The sequence below is a fragment of the Hyla sarda genome, chromosome 1 (genome assembly GCF_029499605.1).
Source record: "Hyla sarda isolate aHylSar1 chromosome 1, aHylSar1.hap1, whole genome shotgun sequence".
Lineage (NCBI taxonomy): Eukaryota > Metazoa > Chordata > Amphibia > Anura > Hylidae > Hyla > Hyla sarda.
The window spans coordinates 229,835,845-229,856,846 of record NC_079189.1 but is presented as its reverse complement, the minus strand read 5'-3'; the positions used below and the strand labels follow the sequence as shown (position 1 = coordinate 229,856,846).

Here is a 21,002-nt window from a genome sequence, read left to right as displayed (position 1 = left end):
TGCTGACACCTCTGTCCATGTCAGGAACTGTCCAGAGCAGGATAGGTTTGCTATGGGGATTTGCTCCTTCTCTCGACAGTTCCTGACATGGACAGAGGTGTTGGTAGAGAGCACTGTGGTCAGACAGAAAGGAACTATACAACTTCTTCTGGAGCACACAGTTGCTGATAAGTACTGTAAGGATTAAGATTTTCAATTAGAAGTAATTTACAAATCTGTTTAACTTTCTGGAGCCACTGGAGTACCCCTTTAAACAATATATAAAATAAGTTGGTTACATAACTGTAGTGTAATATAAAGGTTACAAATGACTTATTGCAACTGCTTCCACATTATTAAATGGCACAGGAGTACTAAAGTGAGAAATAGAAATGATTAGTAAGTTTGATAATTCTGAATGCCTACAGTAACATTCTCATTATAACAGGATTACTGTATTTTTCTAAAAGAATAGAAAGCTCTTTATTTTCAAGTTGGATAACATTTTAGCTATGAGTATACATTCCGGTCATCAGTCTGCTTCCCCAGGCGTTCTTCTTCAATGTTTTCTTTCATATTAGTTTTTTGCCACCTTGTGATATGTTCTATTTTAAAGAAATGATGTGGATTGAACGTTCTTCCTGGATGATACTACAGGATTGGGGTCCAGAGTTTCATAAGTTTGCAAGATTTTATAAGTTTCATAAGTTGCAAACTCCTCCAAATAATGTTCTTTTGTTTATCTCATGGCTTGTCATGTGCTATTAATATGGTGGATTTTTTATTTTTTTTTAACTTTCGCTGTTTAGCCTGGAAAAGAAGTGGCTTGTAATTGTAACATTTGTATTATTATTATTAGTATTAAATATTTTATTGCAGTATATCCTATGGATGTTTTTATTCTCCATAATTTTTAGCTCTTTATATGCCATGTTAAAAGCTGGTCACAGCCCCCCCCCCCCCCCCCCCCCCTGGTCCCTGGTCCCCGGGGCGGGGAGCTATTCTTCGTTGGTCCCGTCGCTCCGGCTGTCGCCCCCCTTAGAATGAATGATGGCCTGCCCCATCGCTCTGCTGCCTAAGCAGACGGGTAAGAGTGGTGAAACCGGCTGTCAATCACGTAAAATCTAATGCTTGATTCCCTTTAGGTATGCCCTAACATCATGCTATACTGTTTAAAGGTTACCAAATAACATGTAGTAAACACATATTTTATATGAATCAGTTCTATAAATCTACACAATTTTTTTGTGATTCTTGGATAATGCTAAAAGTCTAATCACTAAAATATTTTTCATAAAATGGAACTGAAATAAAGTACAATTGAATACATTAAATGTATGTGTTTTTATGACCATATATAGGAAGTAAACCAAAAAGAGTGCTTCTCCCCCGCCAAATCTTCTAGCATGTGGAAAAAGCTAGAACACAAGGTGATGGACGCAGAGACGTTGTTCTACTTCCTGCTGTTGCATCAGCGTTACTGTAGAACACAATGTGCAGCATCAGCAGCCTGTTTTCACCTAGTGCACCATCTGCTACAAGGGCTGTGACTTGTTGCAGTAGAATAATAGTATGTACTACTAAATGTTTTTGTGTACACTGTGTACATGTTTCTTGTAATGAAAAATAAATATATACAAATGTTCTAGTTATTTAACTGTTTTATTTTGCCATCTAAAGTCCCATGTGAAAAACATTTTTTTTTTAAAAACACCTTTCATTTTACCATAATATATATAGCGAAACAAAAAAACAAAACAAGAAAAAAATATTTTTTTATTTGTAGGGGGAAATTGAAAAGCAAACCACAATTTTCCAAATTTTTGAGGGTTTTGTTAATTAAAGGGGTACTCCGATGAAAAAAAGAAATTAAATCAACTGGTGCCAGAAAGTTAAACAGATTTGTAAACTACTTCTATTTAAAAATCTTAATCTTTCCAGTACTTATCAGCTGCTGTATGCTCCACAGGAAGTTCTTTTCTTTTTTATTTTGTTTTCTGTCTGACCACAGTGCTCACTGCTGACACTTCTGTCCATGTCAGGAACTGTCCAGAACAGGATAGATTTGCTATGGGGACTTGCTGCTGCTCTGGACATTTCCTGACATGGACAGAGGTGTCAGCAGAGAGCACTGTGGTCAGACAGAAAAGGATTAAGATTTTTAAATAGAAGTAAATGACTAATCTGTTAAATTTTCTTGCACCAGTTGATAAAAAAATTTCCCCACTGGAGTACCCCTTTAAAATGACACATTCTATTTATTCTGTAGGTAAATGTGATTAAAGTAATACTCAATTTATATAGCTTTTCTATGATCGGTATTCTTAAAATTGTCCTATTCTGACCCCTATAACTTTTTTATTTTTTCGTAGGTATGAGGGCTCATTTTTTGAGCCATGATCAGTAGTTTTTACGTGTATCATTTTTGTTTTGATTTTGACTTTTTGATCACTTTTAATTCATTTTTCCTGACATAAAATGTGAATAAAAATCAGCTTTTTGGTGTTTTGGAATTTTTTACATTTACGCTGTTCACTGGGATCATAAACATCATATTTTAATAGTTCAGACAATTTTGCACGCAGCGGTACAAAATATCTATTTTTTGTAAGATAAGAAGAGCAAAGCATTTACATTTATATTAAGAGAGGGGCTTTTACATCATCTTAAAAAAACATTATTTTTTAAAATACTTTTAAAGTCTCCATAGGGGACTATTATATCCAATCATTAGATTACATTCACTGTACAATGTTATGCTGTTGCACAGCATTGTACAATGGGATTTGTGCACTACTGATACAGCCTGCTCTCTGCTGCCAATCATTAGCCTTGAGTGCCTGGCTCCATGTGTAGGAGGGGTACAGGGATCGCAGTCAGTGTTCAGGAGGTGGCAGGGAGGGTAGTTCATGTGAAGGAAAATGGCAGGGGGAGAATTCAGTGTTCATGATGGGGATAGAAAGAATTCATATGAGGGAGATGGGCAGAAGGAGAAGTCAGGGTTCAGTAAGGGACAGGGAAAGCAGTCCATGTAAGCAGGAACGTGCACACATAGGCTTCAAAGGGGGCTCTAGCCCCTGCCCTTTTTTGCAGCTGCCCCTTTAATGCCCTTTTTTTTGTACATCTACAGCACTGCTCAAGTCCGGGCAGGTTGTCAGCAAAACTCTTTATTCACATAACCCACCAACCCCAAGCCCCCCTCCTTCTCCTTCTCCTTCCCCTCCCCCTCTTGTCTGCTCACTCTCTCTTTCGAGTCTGGCCAGCGCAACATGCCCCCTGAACCTACCCTGAGGCTCCCAGGAGTCTTCTTACTCTCAGGATCCGTACATTAGAGCGCAGGGGCTGCCTGGGTAAATGACGTGCGCACGTCTGCTAGGTCACGTGACCCCAGCAGCGTCATTGCGCTCCTGTTTCCCTCTGCATTCCTGAAGTGTCTCCGGTGATCTGTCTGCCCTCTGCCCTGCCTGCCCCGGTAATAGTTTTAATTTAGTGGTTTTCTTATGTGTGACCTTCAGTATTCAAAGGAACAAAGCACTACAACAATTGTAGTTCCTTGTCCCTTTGCATATTGGGGATTGTAGTGCTTTGTCACTATACATGCTGGGGAATGTAGTTCTTTGTCACTATACATGCTGGGGATTGTAGTGCTTTGTCACTATACATGCTGGGGATTGTAGTGCTTTGTCACTATACATGCTGGGGATTGTAGTGCTTTGTCACTATACATTCTGGGGATTGTAGTGCTTTGTCACTATACATGCTGGGGATTGTAGTGCTTTGTCACTATACATGCTGGGGATTGTAGTGCTTTGTCACTATACATGCTGGGGATTGTAGTGCCTTGTCACTATACATGCTGGGGATTGTAGTGTTTTGTCACTATACATGCTGGGGATTGTAGTGCTTTGTCACTATACATTCTGGGGATTGTAGTGCTTTGTCACTATACATGCTGGAGATTGTAGTGCTTTGTCCCTATACATGCTGGGGATTGTAGTGCTTTGTCACTATACATGCTGGGGATTGTAGTGCTTTGTCACTATACATGCTGGGGATTGTAGTGCTTTGTCACTATACATGCTGGAGATTGTAGTGCTTTGTCACTATACATGCTGGGGATTGTAGTGCTTTGTCACCTTACATATTGAAGTTTGTAGTACAGACTCTAATATGCAAAAGTTTAAAGCAGTACAACCCCTAGCATGGAAAGGGACAATGCACTACCACCCCCAGTATGTAAAGTGACAGTGCATTACAAGCTCAAAACCTCCAGCACACAAGACAAGAAGGCACTGCACAGTCTGTAGTGCCATCTTGCCTTGTGTCCTGGAGGTTTTGAGCTTGAAATGCATTGTCACTTTACATAATGGGAGTAATACTGGAGGTGGTGATACAAAATAGTGAATAAAATATTTCAAAAAAGTGTTAATAAATGTGAATAAGCCCCTTACCTAATAAAACTTACCTAATAAAATTAAATAATGTAAACAAAAATGAACATATGTCATATCGCCACGTGCGGAAATGTCCAAGCTATTAAAATATAATATTAAATCGCACAGTAAATAGCATAAAAGTAAAAAAAAAATCTAAAGTCCAGAATTGCAGATTCTTGATAACATCATGTATGAGAAAAAACTGTATAAGCAGTGAATAAAAATTCCATTAAAAACTACAGATCACGGCATAAAAATGAGCCCTCATATGGATAATTAAAGGACATCTATAGTGAAAAATAACTTATCCCCTATCCGAAGGATAGGGGATACCAGATATACTCGAGAATAAGCCGACCCGAATATAAGCCAAGGCCCCTAATTTCACCCCAAAATTCCAGGAAAAGTTATTGACTCAAGTATAAGCCTAGGGTGGGAAATACATCATCCCCCCCCTGTCATCATCCAGACCCCCGTCATTAACACCCTCATCATCATCACCCTGTCATCATCACCCTGTCATCATCCCCCTTCATCATCCCCTTGTCATCATCCCCTTGTCATCATCCCACACACCCCCTTCATCATCCCCTTGTCATCATCCCCTTGTCATCATCCCACTCCCCCTTCATCATCCCCTTGTCATCATCCCCTTGTCATCATCCCCACCCCCCTTCATCATCCCCTTGTCATCATCCCTACCCCCCTTCATTATCCCCTTGTCATCATCCTCTTGTCATCATCCTCTTGTCATCATACCACACCCCCCCTTCATCATCCCCTTGTCATAATCCCACCCCCCCCCCCTTCATCATCCCCTTGTCATAATCCCACACACCCCCCTTCATCATCCCCTTGTCATAATCCCACACCCCCCCCCTTCATCATCCTCTTGTCATCATCCCACACCCCCCTTCATCATCCCCCTGTCATCATCCCACACCCCCCCCCCTTCATCATCCCCTTGTCATAATCCCCCCCCCCTTCATCATCCCCTTGTCATCATCACCACATGTCATAATCATCACCAATTGTCAATGTCTGATTCAGTGGTCTTCAACCTGCGGACCTCCAGATGTTTCAAAACTACAACTCCCAGTAAGCCCGGGCAGCCATCGGCTGTCCGGGCTTGCTGGGAGTTGTAGTTTTGAAACCTCTGGAGGTCCCCAGGTTGAAGAACACTGCGGCCTTCGACATCATCCAACCCCCTCTCACCCCCTTTAGTTCTGTACTCACCTCCGCTCGGCGCTGGTCCGGTGCTGCAGGACTGTCCGGTGGGGAGGTCGTCCGGTGGGATAGTGGTTCCGGGCTGCCATCTTCACCGGGGGGACTCTTCTCCGCGCTTCAGGCCCGGAATAGAGGCGCTGCCTTGACGATGACGCAGAGGGACGTTGGTAATGAACGTACCTCTGCGTCGTCGTCAAGGCAACGTGACTATTCCGGGGACGGGCCCCAAGCGTGGAGAAGAGGTGAAGATGGCAGCCCAGAACCACTATCCCACCGGACTACCTCCCCACCGGACAGTCCTGCAGCACCGGACCAGCGCCGAGCGGAGGTGAGTACAGAACTAAAGGGGGTGAGAGGGGGCTGGATGATGTCGAAGGCTGCAGTGGTCTTCAACCTGCGGACCTCCAGAGGTTTCAAAACTACAACTCCCAGCAAGCCCGGACAGCCGATGGCTGCCCGGGCTTGCTGGGAGTTGTAATTTTGAAACCTCTGGAGGTCCGCAGGTTGAAGACCACTGAGGGCGGAGAGTTCACTCGAGTATAAGTCGAGGGGGCTGTTTTCAGCACGAAAAATCGTGCTGAAAAACTCGGCTTATACTCGAGTATATAAGGTAAGTTATAGATCGCTGGGGGTCCGAGCGCTGGGCCCCCCTGGGATCTCCGGTACGGGGCTGCAGGCAATATACAGGAAAGGGGGCGTTCCATCCCCGCATGACGCGGCGACCGAGGGGGAGTGTCTGCCGCGGCTTTCTGCTGGGGATGATAAGTTAGGGGATAAGTTATTTTGCGCTGCAGTACTCCTTTAAACCTTAACAGAAAAAAAGGAGCTTTTTTTCATTTTTGCACTTTTGTATTTTCCTCCTTTCAGTTTTCAATTATAATTAATTTTGTTATTTTTCTGTATTTATTTATTGGTCTGTAGTTTTTATCAGTAATTTTTGTTTTGATGGGACTTTTTGATCGCCTTTTATACATGTTTTTAGTGTATACAAAATGACCAAAAATACCCAATTTTGGACTTTTGAATTTTTTTTAATGGACCGCACAGTTTAATTAACATTATAATTTTATAGTTTGGACATTTACGCACGCAGTGATACCATGTAGGTTATATTTAGGTTTATTTTTGTTTACAGTTTTTTTAAATGGGAAAAGGGGGGTGATTCAAACTTTTATTAGGGAAGGGGTTAAATCACATTTATTAACTAAACTTTTTTAACTATTTTTACATCATTTTTTTTGTCCCCATAGGGAATTATTATATGCAATATTCTGATTGTATACACTGTTCAATGCTATGCCATAGCATAGCATTGATCAGTGTTATCTGCACTCTGCTGCTTCAGCCACCTGAGCAGGCATGGAACAGCAGATCGCTGATCGGACGGAAATGGCTGCAGGTAGGGACCCTCATATACAGGGAGAGAGCCTGCTGTCCTAGTGCAGCTGCAGCAGACATTTGGAGGTATCATTCATGACAGTGTAACCTGTCAAATGTGAAGTAATAGTATTATAGTTTTTAGTCTTTATTTGTAATTCAATTTATATAGTCCATTTTTATTATCGCATACATATAATTTTTGAACATCTAGAGGATGCTAAAAGACTTTGAAGTGAGATATGGAGCTGAACTTGCTTCAAAGCCGGTAAGTAACGACTATTATCAGCAGCCAGAATGCAGTTAATGCCAGACCTCGGTGATCACAGGAATGTCCGTAACGAACACTTTAGATGCTGTGATCAAAGTTGATTGCGGCATCTAAAAGTGCAAATTACTGGTGCCAGTGGGTTTTAGGGGGGCTGATCGGGACCTACGTGGGGTGATGCAGGGTCCAATTTAGCTGACATGACAACGGAGGCCCCTACCTCAGGAATTGTGTTTTGTTAAAGGGGAACTCCGATACAGAACATATTATTCCCTATCCACAGGGTCCAACCTCAGGGAACCCCCCTCCCCCACTCTCTCGTGCCGTGCACCCTGGCTCTTCTCATGTACGGAGCGACCTCAGCACCATGCAAGGATTACTGTCGACCACTGCGTGAAGAGGTGGCTGACACGTCCCTCCATGTATCTCTATGGGAGAGCCAGATCTGTATCTCCGGCTTTCCCATAGAGATACACGGAAGGACATGTTGGCCACCTCTTCTCGCAGTGGTCGACAGTAATCCATGCATGGTGCTGAAGTCGCTCCGTACATGAGAAGAGCCAGGGTGCACGACAGGAGATAGCAGGGGGTCCCAGCGGTCAGACCCTCTGCAATCAGACAATTATCTCCTATCCTGTGAGTAGGAGAGGATAAGATGTTCTGTACCAGATTTCCCCTTTAACATATGTAAGGCTTTTACTAACATTTCTAAAAAAAAAAAGAATTTATAATTAAGTGCCTTTTTTTTAAATTTGAGCCCCTGCCCTACAAAATGTCTGTGCACGTCCCTGCATGTAAGTGAGGGGGGCAGGAAAGCAGTCCATGTGAGAATGGGTATCATTGATAAACCAGTTTGCAGACATCATTTTATACAGGACACTTTTGGGGAAAATAATTTCTTATGGGGCACTGTAGCAGGCAGTGGTGTAGCGTTTGTTGCCAGGGCAACGGAAGAATTTGTGCTCTTTTATACATGGACCATCAGCATCTCCATCTTCGTGTGAGTACTAGTGTTGAGCGGCATAGGCCATATTCGAATTCGCGAATATTCGCGAATATATGGACGAATATTCGTCATATTCGCATATTCGTAACATTCTCGTTTTATTTTCGCATATGCGAATATTCGCATGTGCGAAAATTAACATATGCAAAATTCGCATATACAAAAATTAGCATACGTGACAATTCGCATATGCGAAAAGTAACATATGCAACTTTTCGCATATGCGAAAATTCGCACACCGGTCTCACACAGTAGTATTAGAACCTTCTTACACCACATAAGCTGGAAGCAGAGAGGGAGGATCACTGTGATGTGTACTGTGAAAAAAATAAAAAAAAATAAAAAAAACGAATATTCGTTATTACGAATATATAGCGCTATATTCGCGAATATGCGATATTCGCGAATAAAATTCGAATTGCGAATATTCGCGAGCAACACTAGTGAGTACACTGGACTGGGACTCAAAAGCAGCCTGGCGCTCAAAACCCAACAGCCCACATACAATATGGTCTACCCAATATAATGAAAAGTTATCAGCTTGCAATGCCTGCTGAAGGGAACTTTGCCTAAGTTTATCACACCCATCACAAGTCCCTTAAAAGGACTTTGTCAGCTGCAAATTACATGTCAAATTGCTGACACTGTTAGACAGCTGTTAGGGCAAGGAGACATTATGTTCCTTTCATATATCTAACTGGGCTTCCATAACGTAGAAAAATGCTTTTATTCTCCTGTGCTCCTGTTCTTATGGTCAAAGAGGAGTTTTTAAAGGGGTGCTCCACTGGAAAACATTTTTTTTTTTTTTTTTAAATCAACTGGTACCAGAAATGTTAACATTTGTCTGTAGAAAGAATACCAATTAACCATGACTGGCAAGGTATTTTCTGACTGGGCTAAATTTTTGTAGTTGATTATTAAACAGTATGTTTCATAGGATAATATCTATTTTCTTAAAAATGTAACATATTGGTGTTAATGCTGTACCACAAATTGCACCTGCTCCAGTTAAATGGGTCATCTGAGAGGAGGAAAAATAATATTATTCAATGCTCCCGGTACTTCAGCGCAGTCCCCTTTTTGAAGTATAATAAGCACTGAATGACTGTCTATTAAGCTGGGTCAAGCATGGGAGGAGGGGTGAGGAGGCTTTCTAGCTTGCAGCACTTCAAGGACTTAAAGGGGTACTCCATTGGAAAACATTTTTTTTTTTTTTAAATCAACTGGTACCAGAAAGTTAAACAGATTTGCAAATTACTTCTATAACATTTTTTTAATCCTTCCAGTACTTATCAGCTGCTGTTATGATCCACAGTAAGCTCTTTTCTTTTTGAATTTCCTTTCTGCCTGACCACAGAGCTCTCTGCTGACAACTCTGTCCATTTCAGGAACTGTCCAGGGATTTGCTTGTACTCTGGACAGTTCCTAAATTGGACAGATGTGTCAGCAGAGTGCACTGTGGTCAGGCAGAAAGGAAATTCAAGAAGAAAAGAACTTCCTGTGGATCATAACAGCAGCTGATAAGTACTGGAAGGATTAAGATTTTTTAATAGAAGTAATTTACAAATCTGTTTATCTTTCTGGAACCAATTGATTTAAAATATAAAATGTTTTCCAATGGAGTACCCCTTTAAGTCCTTGAAGTGCTGCAAGCTAGAAAGCCTCCTCACCCCTCCTCCCATGCTTGACCCAGCTTAACAGACAGTCATTCAGTGCTTATTATACTTCAAAAAGGGGACTGGGCTGAAGTACCGGGAGCATTGAATAATATTATTTTTCCTCCTCTCAGATGACCCATTTAACTGGAGCAGGTGCAATTTGTGATACAGCATTAACACCAATATGTTACATTTTTAAGAAAATAGATATTATCCTATGAAACATACTGTTTAATAATCAACTACAAAAATTTAGCCCAGTCAGAAAATACCTTGCCAGTCTTGGTTAATTGGTATTCTTTCTACAGACAAATGTTAACATTTTGGGCTCATAACGCTCTCCTTCGGGTCACATTAGTTTGGCCATGCAGACACAGCAACATGTCTAGTGGGTGCTCAAAGTAAAGGATGGCAAATAGCTGGCAAGCATGTGAATACCACTGTCTTTTTTTATATCTGTTTATTGTTTTTTAACATGGTTATATTAAAATTCAAGAACACAAATCCTTACATCTATCATTCATTCACCTTTCTTCTATAGCCGTCCATGATCCTCCTGCCTCCACCAGCTCCTGTTTGTTATATTTGTTTATTTTATGGGGTAGTATGCTTTAGATCTGAAACTTAGTTTCTTATCTCCTTAATTTTTGTTATCCAATGATCCCATGTAGACCTGTTCCTATCATATGTTACTGAACAGTCAATTTCATCTAATCTTAGTCTTTTCATTGTGCATGTTTGACTTAGAATACCACTGTCAGCAAATCAAGTGTGATGATTAAAAGAAATGAAATCCTCTACAGGAGCAGTCATGAATTATTAAGAGAAAATAATGAACGTTATCAAATAATCCGACATCATATTTTAATTTACCTGAAATGCCATAGAATTTGCAAGAGCTAAGAATATCCGTAGGGTCAGTGTTGCTTTGTAAGATCTATGGCTCCATAAGCGATGTGCCCCTGCTGTTACACCCAAAGCTGTCACCAGGAAGCACAAGTATGCTGCAAGACAGAAGACAATTATGGAAAATTAGTACAATTGTACATGTTCCTCAGAAGGCTGTCGTAGTGTCACGTAGCTCCTACATTTTACTGAACAGTGCCCAGAGAACATTTTTTATCAAAACACAATACAGAATTCTTTGCTGCATCCCACACACCAATAGTACGTGCATTATCCAGACAGTGCCAAACATTGCTCGATGTACAGGGCCTTATTGGGACAAAACAGTGCCAAACAGTACCCGCCGTGCTGTGCTTTGCCCACATTCAGCTACAATATTTCCAGATGTAATGCCTATAAAGTGACACAGTGTGCCAAAGCTTTTAATACTTTTCTTAGATAGTAAGTAACATAATCACTGCATGACATTACCTTTCCGATATCTTCAGCTCCCCTATAGAGAAGAAATTGAGTTATGGCTGCACATGTGTGGTGTGCGCCATTCATTCCAGGGACTAATATGCAATCCATCCATGCAATCGGCGGGGGACCCAACAGTGAGATCCCCACTGATCAAATTCTTATACCCTATCCCATGGATTAGGGATAACAAGCTGAGATGGGAATACCCTGCTAAAGTCAGTTCACATGTCCTTATTTTTTGCTGCAGATTTGCTGTTGCAAATTTTGCTACCCATTAAAGTCAATAGGCAGCAAAATCTGGTGCAGCAAATCTGAAGCAAAAATAAGTACATGTAAACTGACCCTAAGGGTGTATTTACACATACAGTATCCTGAGTATATTTGATGCTGCAGGTTTGAAGCTGCAGATGTCATGCTGCAGATTTCAATGTAAATCTTCAGAATAAAATCGGCAGCTTCAAATATGGAGCATTAACTATGTATAAGATATTGTAAGTGCGTGAATAGAACATTAAGTATGTTTTTGGAGTATTGGAGGACTCACTGGAGAATCAATTGTTAAGACGTACAAACCTGAAGACTTTGAAATAATCATGTCGGGGCAAGCCGTGTATAACTGGCTTGCCCTCTGACTGCAGAGCTTTAAGTTTTGTAGGCACCGTAGGGGTTAATAGTTTTTCCTTTCCCTATCTCCATACTTTATGTCTCCCCTGCTCTTCCTCCCCCTCCCTCTTGAGCGGCCTAGCTACTGTAGAGCTGGGGTTACACCAATCAGGGGCACACTTTTTCCCGGGTCTTTTATCCCCCTCCCACCAGGTTAAATAGGAGTTCATTCCCCCCCCCCCCCCCCTTCTCCTCACTCTCCCCCTCGCTTACCCGAGAATTTATGTCCCGCCCTCCCTCCCTCCCTTTTGTTGGTGTGTTTGTGTTCTTGTTTGAAGTCACAGCTGGCGGTAAGAAGAGTGAAGAGGTAGACCTGTGCATCGGAGGGCGTGGCAGCATCTTTCAGGATGAACAGAGTTAATTTATATGGTTTATTTTTCTACGGTTATTTAAAAAGGTAAATTTTTATATTTATAATAAAGCTGTGGCCTACCCTCACCCACAGATAAAAGTTAATTTGTGTTTGTCTTTATTTAATTACTTAAGTTGGTGAAAGGAACTAATGGTGTTTAAGGTAGGAGATATTGGGGTCTCTGCAGTCTATTTAAACCTAGGATGTTAATACTCCATTCTTATCCTGACCAAAAATCCTTATGGCTTCTAAGCATTGCATATTGCTTAAGTAAAGTGTATTTTGCAAAATTATAAATTCAATTAAGATCTGTAGATCTTCCTTTCTATCTAACCCCTGCTTTCTGTCTGTTCAGCAAAAATATTAGAGGCCTTTATGAATACCAACATGATTTATTCTGTTGTTTTCATAGTTGCCCTCAGCTGGAAACCACTTAATGGGAATATAAAAGTTTGATGTAGTAAAATGTATCTTTGCTATAAAGTGTTTTATGCAGAGATATTAAACAAATACTATTTGCCATATGTGGGTCCTAAAGAATTTATTTGCTTTCTGTCTTCTTTTGGGAAGTTTGAAAGTATTTTATGACTGTGAAGCAGAACACTCAGACATTTGACAACGCGTGTTTAGCTCTTAAAATCTATGGCATAGCAACAAGAAAGGTATTTGCAACTAGATTTTTGTTCTGAAATGTGTATAGAGGTTTTGATGTTAGGTTATATTATGTTTATTCATATTATGTTTATACATTTGTTTATGTAAATAAAGCTGTAAATAATAAACATATTCTGGCCATACAGTATAAAGCAGTGCATAGCGAACCACTATATACAGTACTGGAGATCAGAATCCTATAACTTTACTGACAGGAGTCCCTTTTCTGAGCAAGGCTGAGCTGTGCCAGTAGCAATGCAGCGGGTGCAGCTCAGGCTGGGCAACAGGTATACATTGTATACTATCTTTCCAGTTTGGAAAGAGTTAAGAAACGGTTTCTGAGCGTTAAAGGGGTTGTTCAGTAAAAGCTATCTTATCCTCTATCCACAGGATAGGGGATAAATAGCTGATCATGAGATGTCCAACCTCTGGGACCGCACGAAACATACTCCATTGAGTTTTATGGGAGTGCCGAAGAGACCCAAGTACAGACATGAATAGTGCGCATGTCGTCTACCGTGCAGGGTCCTCACTGAAAAACGGGGTCCCATTCCGCAACTACAAATGTGCAGATTTTTTTTTAGGTAAAATGAACTCTATCACTGTAGCGTTCTTCCCCATGGATCTGGTCACTTCCCAGTTTCCTCTCTGAACTGAGACCCTGCTTTTGCTGTGTAACAGAGCACGTATTATCCCACGATCCCCATTGCTTGCACACACAGAAGAGACTAACAAGCAATATGCAGTTAATCTGAGCATGTCTGACCATCTCAGCGGATGACCTAAGATGGTCATAACCAAGGGCAGCAGGACAGAACAAAGAAGGCACCTGGGTGTCAGTAAATACATATCTCTCATAAAGTATATATTTATGCTTATACATTTGAAATATACTCACAGAAAAGGAGGCAAACTAGGTATATGTTACAAAAATGCAATCTTTAAACAATCAATAAAAAATACAAGCTAAAATCACGAGAGGCAAACTGTGGTGGTCAGATGACATATACTGAAAGGTGGGGTGAGACTGTCCCAAATGAAAGCAAGAAAAAAACATTTTTTTTTTGATTCAAGAAAAGAGCATAACACAAAGAATGTGACAATTATTATTGTAACACACTCCAAAAAGTAATAAAATTGACAAGGTATACGGAATGGAATAGCAATTGCACTGGAGTTACATAAAGGTTGAATATTAAGCAAGGGGAGACTGAAAGCAAAAGGCAATATACATGTATTCAAAAGTACCAGTCATGCACCCTACAGAGGAACATCTCACCTACCCCGAACGCAATTTCGCTGGTCCCTTCGTCTGGGGGCGAAGCGACCAGCGAAAACGCTCTAGGATTTTGGCAAGGTGCCAGACTTGCATTATGAACTGTTGTGTGCTGATTTATTGAGAGGAAACGTGTCCCGTGGCAGTGTCCAGGACAATCCCAGAGCTATCCCCAAGCTGGAATCCTTACAGTACATAGCCAAGACAACACAGAATAATTTAACTCTGTGAATGTTCTTGAGTGGCCCAGACAGAGCCCTGACTTGAACCTTTTCTGTCAGTGGATGGTCATGATGGTCCCCATCCAACCTGTCAGAGCTTGAGAGGGTCTGTAGAGAAGACTGACAGAAAATTCCAAAATCCCAGAGTGTAAACCTTGTGGCATCATACCCAAGAAGACCGGAGGATGTAATCTCTGTCTAAGGTGCTTCAACTAAATACTGAGTAAAGGGTCTGAATACTTCACTGCATAAAAAAAAAAAAATACCAAAGATTTTTATACATTCTGTTTTCACGTTGTCATTATGGGATGTTGAGTGCAGATCCATGGGGGGAAACTTGATTTTATTTTTTGTTTTTGTAGCACAAGGCCGCAACATAATAAAATGTGAAAAAAGGGAAAGTTGGAAGACTTTCTAAAAGCATTGAATTTATCTTTGTGGGAGAATCCCTTTTCAGGCTCTGCTAGAGTCTGCTGCCATGTTATTGTTATCTTCCCAGATGATGTCTGTAAAACAGCTTAAACCTCATGGGCCTTAAGATAATAAAAGACCCCCACCTACCATTTTAAATTTATAATACTGGTGTCTACTAGTGTTACTGAGGGGCATTTGGACCCTCTCAGGTACAAGGGCCTATGATGAATTGCTACCTCTGCACCCCCGATCTACACTCTTGAGGAATCTCTCTGTATCTGTGTATTACAATTCATGCTAGACCACAATAAAACAATATGGCCCAGATTTACTAAGATTTTCTGGTTTTCTAAATCTTGCAACATACTTGCAATGCTCAAAACATGTATTTACTATTTACTATGTATTTATTATGGGGTGAATTATCCATAAGGTACAGAGCAGCAAAGACTGCTGTCCAGAGGCTATGATCTTTATTATGACTGTACAGGCATATGGGTCAAATGGAACCGAATACAGTGCCCAATGCCTGCTGTATACCCACACTTTACCATGCTCAAGGCTTATGAAGGTTTTGTTTCTTACACAATAAATTGGCTTCTTTAATACATACTGTATGATCTATAATCACATCTCTGTCATTGCTCCGACCATGCTCCACAACTCTTTCTGTAGCAAACAGCTCGGATGGAGGCTTATCTCCCACATCCAAAAGGGTCAGGCAGTTGAAATTCAATATGTTCCATCCTTTTCTCCCCAACATCATCTGTTGAGGCAGAGTCAAGAGAACTCACACTATATTGTCCCACAAAAAAAAAGCAGGTTCAGCCTCAAATGGATTTTCTGACTATAAAATTGACTTTGACTTCCTAAGAAATGTACATGAATAGAAAAGTTGTATTACTACCTTACTGTAGTCTTTCATGTTGTGGTCTAGTCAGGGAGATCTCACAGAATTATTGTTACAATATAGGTGTGTAACAAAGCAACAAAGGTTTAACCCCTATAAAGAATTGTATATGTATGTAGATTAAATAAAGGGATATCCTATTTATATAAATCCATAACTACCCAATGAGCACCCTCTATGTTTAAAGGTGTTGTCCAGGAATAGAAAAACCGAGCTAATCAACTTGGCTAAATTTAATGGAATTTAGGCGCAATACCACACACAACCTGTACACAAGTTTTGCTGTTTTAGAAATACATTTTTTTGCTCTGTTTTTCTTATCATGGATATCACCTTTAATATCAATTTTAGCCCTTAGACCACCAGAGATAGTAGTTGTGAACTGCTTAACCACTCTAGACGACCAGGAGTACTACAGACATAATTATAACATTAATAATCCCTAATATTACACAATATATATGAAAAAATGGCAAAGCTTTATTATCTTCACTATTTAGTTTCTCTTGGGGCACCATTACGGAGAATCCTGCTTTTCCCCCTTGACTACAAACAAATGCCTCTTTCAAGCAATCATTCTATGGAGTAAAACCTTTAATCCTTTATTATTAAACCAAAGCATTCCATCATATTAATGCTTGACCTCATTGTACATCAATCATCCCATGTAGAATAGATAGTCCTGTAGATATTTTGTAAGTTTCTATAGTGTCATTTTCTATAGTGTCACCACTTTTAACCTCTTAAGGACACAGCCCATTTTAGCCTTGAGGACACAATATAAATTTTTGTGTTTTGCTTTTTTCATCCTCGTCTTCTATTAAGAGCCGTAACACTTTTATTTTTCCCTCCTTAGAGCCATATGAGGGCTTGCTTTTTGCACAACTTTACTGAAAATTATTTGTGGCCGAAAATTAAAAAGAAAAATGTTGTAACTCTTTGAGGGCATTGTTTATACACAGTAGAAATGCTATTATTGTAATATTTAAAAAAAAAAATCCAACTTATTTTGCTGTATGTAAGTATTGCTGTACGCCTATAACTTTCTTATATTTCCATATAGGGGTTATATGAGGGCTCATATTTTATTTGGTACTTTTGTGTATATGTAACATAAACATACCATAGCGATACCAAATATGTATTTATTTTTTTACTTTTGTATTGGAAAGAAGGGGTGATTTATTGTTTTATTGGGGAGGGGCTTGATCACTTTTTTTTTTTTTTTACTTCTTATTATTTTTTTTTTTTTTTTTTTTGTCCCCATAGGGGAATATTTATAGCAATCTATTGATTGTTATTACTGTTCACTGCTATGCATTGACATAGCACTGATCAGTGTTATCTGTGCTCCATTTGTAAAGTCTGCCAGAAGGAGGACCATACAAATGGATCTCAAAAGAGGGTCATGGGGAAGGTAAGGAGAACTCTGGCCACCATTCTAACTCTTCGCACCCCCACAATCATGCAGCAGGTGGTCCGATATGTCCCCACAAGCCCTGCAGATACTTTAGATGCTGTGATCAGTATTGATCACACCATCTAAAGGGTTATTGATGGACATCAGCATTATCCAGGAGATGCCAGCTGCTGAAAACATGCCCAGAGACGGGTGATTGTGAAATCCTGCAACGTACATGTAGATTGCTTGTCCTCTAGGGGTTAAAGAATCATCCTGTAAAAGGTCCAATGAATTTTCCCTTGAAAAAGTGTATTATAATTTTCATGACGAGAATATTATACTTTTTAAATAAAACAAGAAGCAGTTCTTGGCTCTGGAAGTAACAGTCAGCAGTTTACACAAGCCTGAGATATGATTGCTTATGCACTGTTTGCTAAGTACTTTATTAGCTTCTTTACAACCATGGTTTACCCATTGGCAATAAAGAAACATATGTCTAGAATTTCCATTTCCCATTATTGATCTCTGCTGATAGCTTGAATGCTACTTACAGACTTCAGTAAGGAAATCCCCTCTGGCCCATGGATTAATAATTGTCAAAAAGAAAAACAATAATATGGACATCTTATGGCCGGACTGCTATAAAATATATCACAAAAGTCCTTGTAAATAATTGTGGAAAAGGTAATAAATTACAGATTGAACCATTTTCATTTAACAAGTGCATCTTGTTTTTTTTTTTCAATCATTGATTTAATTATAAAAAACAAAAACAATATGGTAAAACGTGTTGAGCATCAGCCAGTGAATTTATTTAGTCTCTGCCAGCAGGTTTCTTACTATATTACTCTTAAGTGGGTTCAAAACCAATTTAGTTCTTCTAGCAGGAATGCAGGGATGCTGTTGCCCAGGATTAATAATAACTGTAAGAGACGCTTTTCTCATATGTAGAAGGCAGAGTGCCAAGGCAATCCATCAATCCACCAGTGATAATGCGACCTGTATGCTTCTCCAGTCATGCTGTGAAGGGAACTGGATTGTGTACAGGGCAAAGACTCCCGCTCGGAATTGAAACATGTAATACGTTTTTTAATGAATACCTATTGAAGATAAATTTAGGCAGCACTCCGGTTAAACTATGTTTTTTTGTGCAAAACAGATGGTCCCATACTATGGAAGAATAGACGCATTTGGGGAGATTTATCAAAACCTATGCAGAGGAAAAGTTGCCCAGTTTCCCATAGCAACCAATTAGATCGCGTCTTCTACTTTTTAGAGGCCTTTTTAAAATTGAATTAGCATAGGTTTACTGAAAATAGTCACTGACGTGGAAAAGGACTTGGGAGTCTTAGTCTTAGTTAATAGTAAATTTAGCTGTAGTGACTAGTGTCGGGCAGCTGCTGCCAAGGCTAATAAAACCATGGGTTGCATCAATAGGGGCATAGCTGCCCACGACAAGGAAATAATTCTACCGTTGTGCAAATCCCTAGTCAAACCACACATAGAATACTGTGTACAGTTCAGGGCACCAGTGTACAAGAAAGATTTAGTGGAGCTGGAGAGAGTTCAAAGACGGGCAACCAGGGTAATATGGGGAATGGGAGGACTACAGTACCCAGAAAGATTATCAGAATTAGGGTTATTTAAGGGCGACCTAATAACTATGTATGAATATTTCAGGGGACCGTACATGGATCTCTCCTATTATGTATTTATACCCAGGACTGTATCTATAACAAGGGGGCATCCTCTACGTCTAGAGGAAAGAAGGTTTCTACACCACCACAGACGGGGGTTCTTTACTGTAAGACCAGTGAGACCGTGCAATTCTCTACCAGAGGAGGTGGTCATGGTGAACTCTGTAAAAGAATTCAAAAAGGGGTCAGGATGCATTTTTGGAGAATAATAACATTGCTGGTTATGTATACTAGATTTATAGGGACAGAACGTTGATCCAGAGATTTATTCTGACTGCCATATTGGAGTCGGGAAGAAATTTTTACCTCTAGTATGAGTTTTTTTTTTCCTTCCTCTGGATCAACTCAGTAGGGGCTCATTAGGGTTATAGGTGGAACTTAATGGACTCCGGCCTTTTTTCAACCTTATGAACTATGTTACCATGTAATCTAAGAATGCACCATATTGATCACTTTTCTCGATATCGTGCTGTTTGATACATTTGTTGCCTTCTTAGAGTTTGAATTTAGACCCACTAATAATTGGCTTAAACTACACCAGAATTTTGTACCAGAATAATTATTTTGCATTTAATCAAAAGTGTTTTTTACAGATACAGGGCTGCCCAATGGGAGCATGTTTTTCACCTTCTCTTGCAAATCTTTATGTAGCAGCGTGAGGAGATTGTCTTATATGGGCCCTACACATATGATGACCTCCTCTTTATCTGGGGTGGTCTGTGCTAAACTTTTCTTAAATGTTTGGGAATTTGGGAATTAACACCACCTTTGGAAATAAATACTATTGCTCATTTGGATATATTATTTACAAGAAACAGAGCATCCCATAAGATTACCTGGGAATTCTATAGGAAACTTATTAGTGGCAATCCTATCCTCCATGCAGATAACTGTTACCCTTAACCTCTTCATGACATAGGGCGTATGGATACGCCCTGCATTCCGAGTCCTTAAGGACCGAGGGCGTATCCATACGCCCGTGGGAATTCCGGTCCCCACCACTAGCCGGTTGGGGACCGGAGCCGGATGCCTGCTGAATCGTTCAGCAGGCATCCCGGCATATCGCCCAGGGGGGTCATTATGCCCATCCATGTCGGCGATGGCCGCAGATCGCTGGACAATTCAGTCCAGCAATCTGCGGCGATTCCGGGTCAATCGGGTCTCCAGTGACCCGGAATTACTGGCTGATCTGGGCCGTCTCAGACGGCCCCAAACAGCCATAGCCTGCAAGGGTGAGGTGGCACTGGTTCCACCTCACGATCGCCCTGATTCGTTGGCCAGATTACCGGCCGACCAATCAGGGCGCCTGCTGCGGGTGTCACTCCCGCAACCCGCTCCGCCCCTCTACCGGAGGACGTGAGTGGGTGCGGGACGTGCACCCCGGGTGCTGGGGACCCCGATCCCCGGCGTCAATGTTGGGATCGGGGCCCCAGGAGCGGCGGCGGCGACAACGAGGGACTGACCTGTGTGCCGGCAGCAGCAGGAGGTGAGTGACAGCCTCCTGCTGTTGCTTAGCAACAGCTCCTAGCAGGCAAAAAGGGCATGCTGGGAGCTGTAGTTATGCAACAGCAGGAGGCAGACCACCACAACTCCCAGCATTCCCTTATGGGCACGCTGGGACTTATGGTTTTGCAACAGCTGGAGGCACATTTTTTCTATGGAAAAGTGTACCTTCAGCTGTTGTATAACTACAACTCCCAGCTTGCACAAACAGCTAAAGTGCATGCTGGGAGTTGTAGTGGTGCATCTGCTGGTTGCATAACTACAACTCCTAGCAAGCCCGTTGGCTGTCGGTGACTGCTGAGAGTTGTAGTTTTGTTAAAGCTGAAGGCACACTGGTTGTGAAACTCAGAGTTTTTTTTTTACCTAACTCAGTGTTTCACGACCGGTGTGCCTCCAGCTGTTGCAAACTCCAACTCTCAGCAGTCAATGTACACCATGCACCGTACATGCTGGGAGTTGTAGTTTTGCAACAGCTGGAGGCACACTGGTTGTGAAACACTGAGTTAGGTCACAAACTCAGTGATACATAACCAGTGTGCCTACAGCTGTTGCAAAACTAAAACTCTCAGCATGTACAGTCTGTCAGCGCAT

The 21,002-nt window shown here is 41.0% G+C and overlaps 1 protein-coding gene across 1 annotated transcript in view; it reads right to left on the bottom strand.

The window, feature by feature from the left end:
- Positions 1-21,002, bottom strand: part of SCD5 (stearoyl-CoA desaturase 5) — a 147,615-nt gene that overhangs the window by 27,769 nt on the left and 98,844 nt on the right. Inside the window, exon 2 of the mRNA XM_056568911.1 lies at positions 10,825-10,955. Within this exon, the coding sequence (XP_056424886.1) occupies positions 10,825-10,955 (131 nt within the window). The remainder of the gene's footprint in view (positions 1-10,824; positions 10,956-21,002) is intronic.